The sequence below is a fragment of the Rhea pennata genome, chromosome 2, assembly GCF_028389875.1.
Source record: "Rhea pennata isolate bPtePen1 chromosome 2, bPtePen1.pri, whole genome shotgun sequence".
Classification (NCBI taxonomy): domain Eukaryota; kingdom Metazoa; phylum Chordata; class Aves; order Rheiformes; family Rheidae; genus Rhea; species Rhea pennata.
In genome coordinates this window covers 24,294,171-24,307,008 of record NC_084664.1, presented here as the reverse complement: position 1 = coordinate 24,307,008, position 12,838 = coordinate 24,294,171, and the positions used below count along the sequence as shown (strand labels likewise).

The 12,838-nt window shown below is 38.2% G+C and overlaps 1 protein-coding gene across 3 annotated transcripts in view; it reads right to left on the bottom strand.

Moving 5' to 3' along the window:
- Nucleotides 1–12,838, bottom strand: part of ADAM22 (ADAM metallopeptidase domain 22) — a 64,865-nt gene that overhangs the window by 25,174 nt on the left and 26,853 nt on the right. Inside the window, exons 14-23 of one of the 3 annotated variants that reach the window (XM_062569080.1) lie at nucleotides 11,728–11,808; nucleotides 11,446–11,496; nucleotides 11,118–11,181; nucleotides 9,296–9,401; nucleotides 7,339–7,455; nucleotides 6,599–6,767; nucleotides 5,507–5,615; nucleotides 4,467–4,557; nucleotides 3,049–3,066; nucleotides 793–900 (exon numbers count right to left, since the gene is read on the bottom strand). In XM_062569080.1, the coding sequence (XP_062425064.1) occupies nucleotides 793–900; nucleotides 3,049–3,066; nucleotides 4,467–4,557; nucleotides 5,507–5,615; nucleotides 6,599–6,767; nucleotides 7,339–7,455; nucleotides 9,296–9,401; nucleotides 11,118–11,181; nucleotides 11,446–11,496; nucleotides 11,728–11,808 (914 nt within the window). Of the gene's footprint in view, nucleotides 1–705; nucleotides 901–3,048; nucleotides 3,067–4,466; nucleotides 4,558–5,506; nucleotides 5,616–6,598; nucleotides 6,768–7,338; nucleotides 7,456–9,295; nucleotides 9,402–11,117; nucleotides 11,182–11,445; nucleotides 11,497–11,727; nucleotides 11,809–12,838 lie in introns of all 3 variants that reach the window. The other 2 variants (XM_062569082.1, XM_062569081.1) reach the window with 2 other exon arrangements.

The window sequence follows — 12,838 nt, the reverse complement described above, 5'->3', positions numbered from 1 at the left end:
ATAATTACCTCATGACTTTAGCAATTGTTAAAAACTATTAATGCTTTTCAACCAATTTTCCACTTTAAAATGCTGTTGATGGATTGAGTTTTTGGTTTTGTTTTTTTTAAAGTAACTGGAGAATAACAAAATTAGCAAATTCTGAACAGAGGTAAAATCTAATGCCCTTCTTGGTCACTCAAAACAGCAAGCACGAAAGTACAGAAAGTCTTTATAAAATTATTTCCTAGGACAACACTTGGTGATCATTTAGTATATTAGTCTAATAAGCAAAAATGGAATAAACTGCAAGTACCCCCATCTTTACTGAGAGACAGTGCCAATATTTTCCAGAGGTCTATGTCAGTTCAGGTAGTTATTGATGGCATTCACAAATAAGATATAAAAGTAACATTTATATTTAACAATTTATAACTATTTTACAGAATAGTTCCTTTTCTTTGATTACACGACTACGATAAAAAAATTTTTTTTAATGTTTTGTTTTTGAGTCAATAATTATTATTACAGTCTACTTGAAAACAATTCTCAAGCAGGAAGATGATGAAAATTAGATTAACCAAAAATTGGTTTAAAATGGAAAACATGCTTATTCTGACCTAACTGTAATAATTAGCAGCCCAAGACAGGTGAGAAAAATCAGTAATCAAAGAACAAGGGATTGTGCCATTTTTAATATTCCAAAGAAAGAAGAAGGAATCAAACCTGCTGCAAAACAATGAAATGTTCTGACTAATGGAATAATGGGTGATGGAACAGGTAGAAATCTGAAAATGCGACAGAAAAGCAGACCTCTTCTTAGAACTAGACGCAGAGTTTGTGCTGACTCCAGGAGGCATGTCGCTATAAAAAGAGTCGGCCTCTCCAGGCTTTTTTACATAATCTCCCTGGGGTATTTGTCTGAAGTATAATAAACATTGTAGAGTCAGAAAACAAGACAGGCACGAGCACACAAACACACACACACACACACACACACACACACACACACGAGTGTTAGTTTAAAAGAAAGTGGCAAGCGTAATGATCCTTGAGAAAATCCATTAGATACACACAATAAACATATTTCAACCATCAGTGAGAACACTGTATTTTTGACAGTTCAGAAAAATAGATTATATAAGTTTAGGTAGCGGAAAACAAGGAATATTTCATTAATAAACTCTGACCACAGGTTTCAAACTGATTAGTTTGTGGTTCTTGAGACACTGGATAATCAAGTTTAGACATTTCAAAGGGCTCATCAAGCAGGCTGTGAAGAGCTTCCCTTCTGGCAGTACAAGTACCAGAACCAAATTCAGGCATGGACCAAATACGATTTAAGGAAAAGTGAATCCATTTTCCCTTCTAGATGAGACAGATGTTTTTTGTTTAATTTTTGTGATCACTAATGAATAGAGAAGGAATTTCTTCACTGTGAGAGTGACGGAGTACTGGAACAGGTTGCCCAGAGAGGTTGTGGAGTCTTCATCTCTGGAGATCTTCAAGGCCCGCCTGGATGCAGCCCTGTCTAACATGCTCTAGGTGACCCTGCTTGAGCGGGAGGGTTGGACTAGATGATCTCCAGAGGTCCCTTCCAACCTTACTGATTCTGTGATTCTATGAATACAAGAATAGCAACCTGTTGAGCTGTTCAAACCTTGGTAGGAGAAAATCTGCCAGTTTATTAGCTGTCCTCTTTCGCAGTGTAACTTAAGCCAATGCCAGAGGTCCTTGGTTACTCCTGATAACCACAATAAACTCAATCTGCCAAGGCACTCAAAAATACTAGTATCGGTATCTGACAATAGTTCATCCTTTCCTAGTAGTAAAGGCTCCTCTTTAACAAATAATCTTCTCACAAGTCAGTCAGAACGTACTTCTCCCACATATTTGTGCCCTTTGCACCACATTATCTTAGTGACAGAATTCTTAATAATTTATCCTCTTTATTACTTTCAGCTGACTTATTTTAGCCACTGAGTATTCTCAAATAACATTCTGTAGGTAATGCTGGTATATACGTTAATGGCTTATTTTTATCTTTATTTAAGAATTAACTGTAAGCAGTCCAAAAAAAGGACACTATGATGTATTTATATTTTTCCATTTATTGAACTCTCCTTGTATATGTCCATAATTATCTATTTAGAAATCAGTCTATTGAACTTCATATTCTGCATGAAGGAGATTTAGTTACTAAACACCTCTTGTTTTCCATCATCCTCAAAAGTTTTTGATTCTGCAAAAATATTAGATACACTAATATTCCCATGCTAATGAGCGGAGGGTTTCTAGTTCCACATTTCAAGCCTGTAGCTGCTCTGTCCTCTGCCAACGTGGACGTATCTATAGTGGAATGACCTGAAGGCAGTTCTGTACTTGCACACTCAGGGCACTCCACTGAGAATCACCAAAACTTAGACCACCAAAATCTATCACTTGTGTCCAGGTGACATCTCCTGTCTACTGTAGTGCTTGACTTTCATCTTTGCCTTCTTCCCAGTTACTGCTCCTGTGAGCTATTAAACCTTGTCATACACCGAACAAATTAATCAGCACACGGCAGTGCTTTTCTACTCCAGGCTACTACTTCAAATTTGCAGGGAAAGTATTGTTTTCCAGGCACAGGAAATGGAGAAGAAGCTCAACAGGTGGCAGCAACAAAGTGGTAGCTTGGACGAAGAGGTGGTAATAAAGGCAGAAAAAAAAGGAGAACATCATGTCAATATTAATTATTCAGTTCTCAGCCTCTCAGCATTTTAATGTAACAGTGTATTTTTGGTCTCTTTTTTTTTTTTGGAAATATTCTCCTGTTTTCCTAAATAAAAGAGTAAACATCATTTTTGTTGAGTTCAATTAAATTAGGATTTTAAACAATGTATTTGTAGACTAAACACAAATTGCACAAATTCAAGCATGCTTTCTTTAAATTATGATAATATCTCATGAGTATATTTTTATATATATGTTTATTCATTTATTCCTTATAGCATGTAAATGGACAAATGAGAAGAATATCTATTTTCAGACTTTCTAAAGATGCATTCCGTTACTTTTATCACATACCTCTGCCTTCTGTAATTTCTTTCCATAAAAAAAGAAGAGAAAAAAATGAGTTATCAGTCTGCAAGTATGCATGGTCAGTAAGAGAGAGAAAAAAAAAAGCCAAACAGAAAAGCGACATATGCACAACAAAACTTTTGCTCAAAATGATTCTATAGAAACCACTTCCAAAATAAACACATTCCTAAACCATTAGCTCAGAATGAACTAGGAAACTCTATGTAAATGCTGATGGCTACACTCAGTGCTGAGTTTGAGGTGCAGTTCATGATGAAGCTAAGTCTATTTACCGTGGGCTGCTCCTGAAAGGTGTTTTCTCGATCCTGCCCTCCTACCGTCCCTTGAGTCCACATCAGCAATCACGTGTTTGTGCAGTGGAGTCAGGACAGCTCATCAACCTCACGGAAAAGTAATCTTCTCCACCCCACCCCATGCCCTGAGATAACCCTCAGTCCTGTCCGGGACGCTCGCCGGAAGACTGCAGAGCCATGGGGCCAGCAGCGCTGGCAGAACTGCGGACGGGCGGCAGAGGAGGGAAACGAGAGCCGGACTCGCGGCGCCGGTGCAGCCTTCGGCCAGTCCAACATCAGCTGTTGCACTGCCTTCTAAATATGCCTTTACAAGCTGCTCTCACTCCGCAAGCTTGCAATGGCCCCAGAGGGTCCAAGCCGGAGCGCACCTGGGAGCAGGCCCTGCCTTCCCACCACCCCAGGGACGTGGGCTTCTGCAGCCTCAGCCAAGCGCGGGTGACTTGCTGAAGCGGATGTGCCCTAACTCCTGATTTAATATACACAAAAGAACTAAGACTTTCTGCCTTCAGAAGAAATTCACAAAGGGGGAAAAAACAAGGAAGAGCAATTGAGCTAAAATAATCCATTCTCACCTTCCGTTAGCAGAACGCTGGCAACTGCACGCCAGACGAGAACGTGCACCTTGCTAGCAAATCACAGATTTACATCTCTCAACAAAACGCTGAAGCACCTGCTTGACTTAATTTGGGATTCAGCTGCCTGAATATAAATATCTGGTGAAAGAAGCCTATTGTAAAATGCTTTGCTGACTGAGGGCCAATCCTCCTAAATTTATTTTGTCATTAAGAAAGATTTGTAATTGAATCAGACCCTACTCTTGCATTTTCTTTGTCAGATATAGTAAAATCATAATCTGATCATCTTCAAAGAAGAAAAAGAATAACTAAATAAGAAATGTATTTCAAGACTGGCTCAAGCTCTCTGAAAACAAAAACATACATACACGTAAGAATTGATTGAAAAATGCTAATACTATCAAAATTTCACTAAATAAACACAAATCAATTTGGAGTTTTTATATTACGTTTGAATTGCTCATTTCACAATGTAATTAACTAACAGATCAACAGAATTTTTTAAACTGTATTAAGAAGAACACAGTTTACTTACTTGTAACCCCAACCAGTTATTCCTAAAACGAGAGCCAATACTAAAATGGTGCCAGCAATAGCCCCTATTATTATATTTGTGCTAACAACACCTGGAAACACAAGAAAAGGGAAAAATATGCTGGGTTTAGGAGCAAAATATACAAAAACAGTAAATGTCTTTTAAAAATCTGTTTGGAAAACTTGCACTAAGCTAATTAATTGTAACCAGTGATACAAATCTTGAAGTATAGCCTGGACATGAAAAGAGAATTTGCACGTCAAACTTTGTGTCTGTTTCCCTTAAATGAACACTTGTTACATGTGAAAGTCGTGTCACGTATACTAATATAATATTATCAATATAGTTAAGCTGCCATAGCTCCATACAATCTGCCTGCTAGATATGTACTTATATTGGAATAAAAGTGACTTTTTTGGTTTAAATACCTTCCGTAGCTGAATAAACTATGCATTCTGGAAGAGGGAAAAACTGTCTCCCACAATGTTTTATAACAATGATAGGAAACATTTACACCTTCATTTTTCCACAATATACCCTCTTCTTACATGCAAGCCTGGAGATAAATAAAAACTTTTGCTCTAAAAATGCTTGTGTGCAAACATTCTGCATAATGACCACATTATAAAAATTTTGACCCCACAACAAAAAATCAAATATATATATATATATATATATTATATTTTACCTTTCCACTTAGATATGAGGAGCTCTAATAAATTTTTGCTCGTTAATACACTTAATATACTTAGTAAGACCACTCAAATGTCTGGAACAAGCAAGACACAACTAGATGCACTCATGCATGTCCTGGGAGTTGTACTGAATGCTCGTGGGACCCCATCATTCGCATCCCAGTGCAGGACTGAGACCTCAAGCACAGAAACCAAGTGTTCATGCTGAGGAAGGAAGGGCGCAAGGCTCTCAAATGATGCACCATGTTGCATACAAAGTGAAAGAGTAGGAGATCTAGTTTTGCTTAATGAACCTTACTCAAACTCATGCTTTTCAAATTACTGATAGAAAGTATAACTACTTACCTTTATTGAGGGCCACTTTATCAAAAAACATATCATCTTTGATGCGGGAACTGCAGTCATCTCCTCCCCAGAATCGGTCACAGACACACTTTATTTCATTACTACAAACCTGCAGCCAAAAATGTAGCTCAGAAAATTAATTTATTCCAGTAATTAAACTACTGGACAGGTACAGTCAATAAGTACTGATTTTAACAGTCTGCAAAATTTTGCAAAACATTTCTGATATATAGCAATTTAAATATATATATTAGGTATTCATGTAATGTATTAAATATATCACTATATACAAATACATGATCTATATTAAGTACATCAGTATATTCTGATGTATAATATATTTAATACAGACATTTTTAATTGCTTTGGCAGACAACCTCATAAAGTAGATTTTTTTGAAATATGATGAAGTGGTTAATTTAAAATAATATGCTAAGTGTTAATTCAGTGCAGAAGAGGTAAGATGTTATGAGAAAATGATTCTTTTGATCTCATGTCAGCTCTAGAGACCTGGAGACTGTTTCAAACTCTATGAAGGACAAAGGGACTGGACTCTCCAATGACCAGAGTGCAACACGCCACACAAAACAAACTCATGAGCTGTGCACCAAGCACAGAAGTCAGCTCTCTGCTCTCTTCCCTGATTGAAATATCTCTCAGCCAACAAAATACAATGGCTTTATGACCCTGTTCAGCTGTTAACACAATACAGAGGGAATTAAAAAGAGCGTCTGGAAGAACAGAGACCCAGGTTTCTCAGAGGTGGGCAACAAAGCCTATTCTCCAGTATATTGCCTGAGGAAATATGAATCAAGTTAGAGAAAGTAATGGTAAAAGAAATAAATGATAAAAATGTTTTTGTCAAATCAGTGTGCACTTACTGCGATCCATTACTTAGGATGCCCTGACTACAGTATACTATATACACATATCTATATGCTCCCTCCATCTTTCCTTTTCAGAAGCTTCTCCGGTGAAAAGACTTCTTTTTGTCACAATGCTGGATTCCTGAGAGATCTGACAAATACACTACACAACACCAGATACATTCAGTAAAAATAGCAAAAAGGATTAAAGAATACGAAAACATACACCATGGCCTGAACAAATTTGGGTTTCTGTGGTGCCTGGGCAGGTGCTGAAGTTGAAGGATTCACTGGGGAGGCACCGATGCTCCAAGCACACCATGTTCGGCCCACACGGCGTCCCATTCTCCACGTAGCCCAGGTCCGTCTCCTCATCAAGCTTCACATGGCCACCACTGCAAGAAAATCAAAAAGACTCTGGAGGCTGCGTGCTGCCACCGGATGGGACTGCTTGAGAAAGTGGGCTCTTGGCTGATGATACCTTCATTTCTTGCATTGCATTATTTGATGCACAGAACCAGGAAAGAGGTGTAAGTATTGGCTTACTTACCTCATCAGTCCTACTGTAAAACAACCCAAAATGCAGTATATCTACATCAAACAATATGACTGTGAAAATAAAGACCATTTTTCTTGTAGAAGAGCTGCTATTGGATAAAACACTGAGCTTACTTGTATAGGGCTTTATTTCAGCTTAGAACTGGGATTCAGCTAACATACGGCAATTTATTAAGCTGCCAGTTAGCACTGGCTATACAGACTTATGTCTAAGTATTTTAAGTACATTAAATACTTTACAAACATTAAGAATTTTAGTATAACAAGGTCAGAGAAAAGCATTAAGTCTCTACAGGCAAAATTAACTACTACATAGAGGGGCAAACAAAACAGCTATATTCCTGATGTATGTTCCCATTCTTGAAGCTTAACAAGGTTGAGCTAAAATAATGGCTATAGGAAACTCACCTGCAATTGTATACTTTTCCAAACTGCAAGACTGATGATGTGATTTCACCATCAAGTTCTCCAAGTCTGGGCACACTAGATATATTGGAGCATAGAAGGTATCCACAAAGCACATCCCTGCATTGAAAGGTTAAACAGACACTCACAGAAAAGAAAATCCAATGAAAATGGACATTTAAATTAAATGTGTTCTTCTTCTCCTGCTTTATGACACATTTGTTACTCCTTGCCTTCTCTCATTGACAGTAACTCCCTCAAATAATGCCCTGTCTCCCAAGAAAACGATCCTCTTCTGAGCTTTGACTAGGGACAGAAGCTTTTTTAAGAAGTATTATCAAAAATGTTCTGAGTAATAGCATAAAGGCAGCTGTCAAGAACAGACTACTTCAAAATGATTTATTATCCTATTAGGATACAGTAACAGGCCAGGTAGAGGAGAAGCAGTAGACAGTAGCTTTAGACAAAATCCCAGATGATACATTTTTAAGGGAGCTAGAGAAACAAGGTTTAACTGAACTCTTGCAGGGTACTTTTACAAACCGTGTGCAGAGATTGTGCACTGCCAAAAGGGAGGGTTTCACAGGGGCCTGTCCTCTCCAACATTATTTCAACACTTTTACTCACAAGTTTATTATGGAACAGAACATAAGGTTATCGAACCTGTATAGATACAGATCCTGTAGTCAGTATGAGAATTCAAAGGGCATTAACGAAATGGAGAAGTCATCTTAAAAAGCAGGATTTGATGAGGAGAAGAGAAAGATTCAAAACTAGGCAGGAAAAATCAACTGCACAAATACAGAATCTGGCAACTTGCAGGAAAAGATCTAGAGGATTATGATACAACGAAAACTGAGCGTAAGTCAGCAATGCAATGCCACAGCGTAAGGTGAACACCACACTGGGATGTGAAGCAGTGAACTGCCTCTAAAGAACAAGCAGCAACCCCTCTGCTCTACCCAGCACTGCCAAGACCTCATCAAGGGTCCTGTGACCACTTTGGTCTCAGCTACAATAAAGGCCAACAGGATACATGTCAGAAGAGACCCGTGAAGATGATCAGTTTGTACTCATGGCTGAAAAAGGACAGGAATAGGAACAGAAAACATGATCTATGATAAAAAAGGTTATAAGGAACTCTGTTTTTCAGGTTAAAGAAGGGAAGACTTGGGGAGGGACCTGATAGCAGTCTTCAGGTGTATAAAAGACTGCTGAAAAAGGAGGAAAAATCTGTTCTCTGTCTGTACCAACAGCACAAGAAATACAGCTTTAAATTTTAAAGAAGTTGATGTCAAGCATTAAGGAAAAAAACATCCTAATGACAAATCATTGAAGGTTCTTAAAGGGTAAAGAATCCATGTCTGTAATGGCACTGGTACAGCTACTTCTGCCTTGCTGCAGAAGGATGGACTAGAAGGCTTCCCAAGGTCCATTCTAATCATGTTTTCCACATTTATGCAACTGCTTCTTCAGAAGACTCTTGTACTTAAGCAGACAGGTGCAATGCCTGTAAAAATATAGTTCCTTATATTGTAATGTAAGGCTTTGTAACCCAGAAAATGATCAAACCTTCATCAAACAGATTCTACAAAGACCCATGATTTTCTCCAAATATAAGGCCAAATATTCAGATTTGAAATACTCATGAGAGCTGACAGCACCTGAAAATATGCCACACCACGCAGGACAGAGTACCTTCATTTGAAAACTCTATTTGCAGCAGGAAGATTCATGACTCAGTTTCAAGCAATCCCAAATGGTGCTTTCTTGTTTGAGATCATATCCTCCAGCAGCTCCTCTCCCATAACCCCTTACTGCACTAAGGTTTGCAGATGACTCCAGTCCTCAGGCCAGGAGATAACTCTTTATAGAAGCCTCTAGAGGCCCTTTATGCCAGCTAAAGAACAGGAGCAGGGATAAAAATCTCACAGCAGCTTTTCTAAATAGATCAACTTACTGTTTATTGCACTGTATCCAAGAGTCCTTGTCTCTTCCGCAGTTTCCTTTCTCAGTCCCTTCAATATTCAGTTTCTCATAGCAGTACCTGTCAGCAGCTGTCACTTCTAAAAACAGAAACAAATCTCTTCTAAGATGGTGAAGACTTTTAAAAGCAAGGTCTTTGGGAAACAGGGATGCATAATCAAAGCAAGTAGGGCTTCCCAAACTGTGAACTGCAGTATCTCTGTGGTCTGCAGCTGTAGTCTGCAGTATCTCTGTGAAACTCTGCCAGCTTGCACAGTGTTTCCAGGGAAAAATTTTATGTTGGCATCACATGACTGTTTTAAGATTTTGTACAGATTGACCATGGTTTGTTGTTCCAAAACATCTGGAAGCCACTGGAATAAATCACATATGAGTGTAGGGTCCTTAGGTGGTTATTAATGAGAAGTTAAACCTCAGATTTCAGAATAACCATTAGTAGGTTAATCAACACTAGAAAAAGAGCTTGAAAAAATGGAAAGATAAAAAGAAAGAGAGAAAAAGCACGTTATTTGTTTCATCTCTTCAGCTGCCTGTCCACCTAAGCTATTCAGCAAAGGATGCTCTGGAAGTACCAGATTTTAGCACAAGCCCAGAAGAGCCTAATGTCATCACAAGAGAGAGTAGGTACTCAGAGAGAGCTGCTCTTAGGAGATTTCCAGATTGATTATTCCCATTTAGAGGATCCTGCTAAATCGAAGAAGCTTTCAAAAAGCATCAGATTTTTTTGAGACAGTCTCCAAACCAAATTTAGACCCCCAACTTTCTGTGGCTTGTGTGAGGAACTCAATATTGGCTGCATTCCCTTGGTTTCCTAACATAAATGAAATCATTCAAAGTGTTATTTATCTGTAAAAGGTCCTATGTAAACAGATCACTGCAAGTCCAGCCTGCACAATGTTGATATAATTGTGTAAAAGATTCGACATTCAGCAGCGGTATTTCATATGATCACAGAGAAATTCCTGTAAGTCTTCCTTGCAACCTATTCCCTTGTTTCCCAATTATAAAATAATCAAACCCTATTAAACTTGGTACATTGCTGATCAGACATAAAACATTACAAAGACAGAAAAATAATTAAGAGAAATGTTGCATTTGGAAAGATGAAGAAAAGTATTTATTTTACCATCCAGAACATAAGAATCACTAACTTCTTGCTATTGGTTACTGTGGTTGTCATATCAATGCATCTAAGTTCATTGGAATTTACACAGCTTTAACCAAATGCTAGCTAAATACATATTTTGCTTTCCAATAAACAGTATTATTCTCAGCAACAGATAGACATTTTTCCAGAAATCCTTGTCCTTTAAACAAGGTATGTAGCCTAAATGCTGGTTTGCAGAGCCCTCCTTACAGTGTATCCATTACAATTTCTTATATCTTTCTTTCATTCCAACTAATGCTGCAGGTTTGACTAATGTACAGTTCCTGCCAGTAAAAGATAGTGAGAGAATCACTATCCTATGAAAAAGGCAAAACATTAAGTACTGGAGAACCCACAAAAGAATTATGTAGGTGACAAAAGTATGAAAAACATAAACTTAAAAAATTGTATTTAAAATTTGAGGACTCCAACAACTGCTCCAAAGGAAAAACAGGAGCCCTAAAACTGAAGGGCAAAGTTCAAAATAGAGCAGAGTTCAGGACCATAGTGAATATTTTTCACAGCATACAGTCCTAGTTGGTTTTATCTGTTTCCAACGACTCTGAATAGGTATCTTTCCATAACTGCTCCCAGATAAGATATTCCAAGCCACATGAATGATAACCACCTGGAAATATTATTTACTCACTTTCACCCCAAATATATTTACATTGCCGGTCTCTGGTTTTACATCTTCCTCCAAAACAAATACCCTAAAGAGAAAGAAAACACACAGAAACAACTTTAACATACAGACTTGCCATTTTTTGCTAGACTTTCATTTCTAATGAAATAAACACCCAATATGTGATTCTGCTTTCTAGGTTGTTCGTTTAGTTCCAAAATCTGGTTAAACCCAAAATTCAGTAATGTCAATGGAAATGTCCTACGTGACTTCCGAAAATCCTAAACTAAATTCTAGAAAAAGTAATCTGTAAAAGTATCAACAATGTAAAAAACCCTCAAATGTTCATTACCTGTTTGTTATCGCATGAATATCCATCCATTTTGTGAATATTGGGAGAACACTACAGGAAAAGAAAATAACTGATAGATAATTCAGACATCGATGAAAACGAAGTCTACAACAAAGGAGATGATTGGTATATGGAAAATTACACTATCATGCTTTCCTTCTGGACACGTAACAGGTTTAATACAAGTTTTATACTACTCCCTATATAAAACAGTAGCATTCTTATCAACTGAGAGTCTACCGGTATTTTTCGTATTTCTTGGATAGAAGAAATAAAAATTACCTGGCTGGAATTTCCTGTGCAGTTCTCTGCAATATCACAATCATTCACTGCTTCTCGGCACAAAACTCCTTTAGGTTCAAACTGGAAAAGGACAGAAAATCAGTGACTTGGTTTCTCTGTATCTTCTTTTGAATGCAATACTTCCCTAGAGTTTTAATTAAAAAACGGAAATTTCCCAGTGCTGACTGAAGTGGAAAGATTTTCCTTTGTTCAGCATGGACCTTCCAACAGTCAATCCACAGCCATTTACTGCAGCGCCTCCGTTCTCAGAGCCATCACTTGTCAAGTGCACTGAGCACGCGACCTGCCAGAGTAAGCGCTGTGCCAGGATGCAGGACTCCAGCTCTGCAGTGGCTTGTGGCACTATGCTGCCCAGATCATTTCACACTTTTGTGACTCCTTTACTAGCCTTTGTAGAACATAGAGAACAATCCTGACGTTCTCTGAGAACTGCTTTAAGATCTACAGATAGAGAGTGCTATAGATCTCTAGGTGTAATCACTGTGGTTACTAGAAAGCTCCATTGCTGTTGTAGAACAGGAAGTATTCATAAATGTATTGGGTTCTGAATGATTTGATACCAATTTCTAATGTGACCAGATGTTTAACAATGAAAAATGTACCAGTGACCTAATGTATGCATTTGCATTCCGACTAAAGACTCCTGTACCACTGCAAATACCATGACCTGTAAAAGGAAGAAGACACCCACTACAGGTGACTATCTGTGCTTAGCTTCGTCAGAACCACTGTTCCCTGTCCAGTCACGTCCCTGGGCAGAGACATGTTTCAGAATTCTCGTTTTCCCTGGAAGGTTTCTCAATCTGTGCTAGTTCATTTTGAAGCTCTGTGACATTTTTTCTGGGTCTGGATGCACATTTAGGAAAACCGCTAACTCCTCAGCTGCCATGAACTAGCACACGTCCGTGGAAGAGGTAGACTCTACAGCTCTCGTCCATAAGCTCACCTTTCTCCCACTTGTCTGTGAAAAATCCAGATAGACACGAATTTCAGAGATACTCTGAGACACAGGGATGTACACTATCGCCTCCTCACCGTGTTTTGTTTGCAATCTCACTTTCACTCCTTCTTTCAAGCAGGCCATTATACG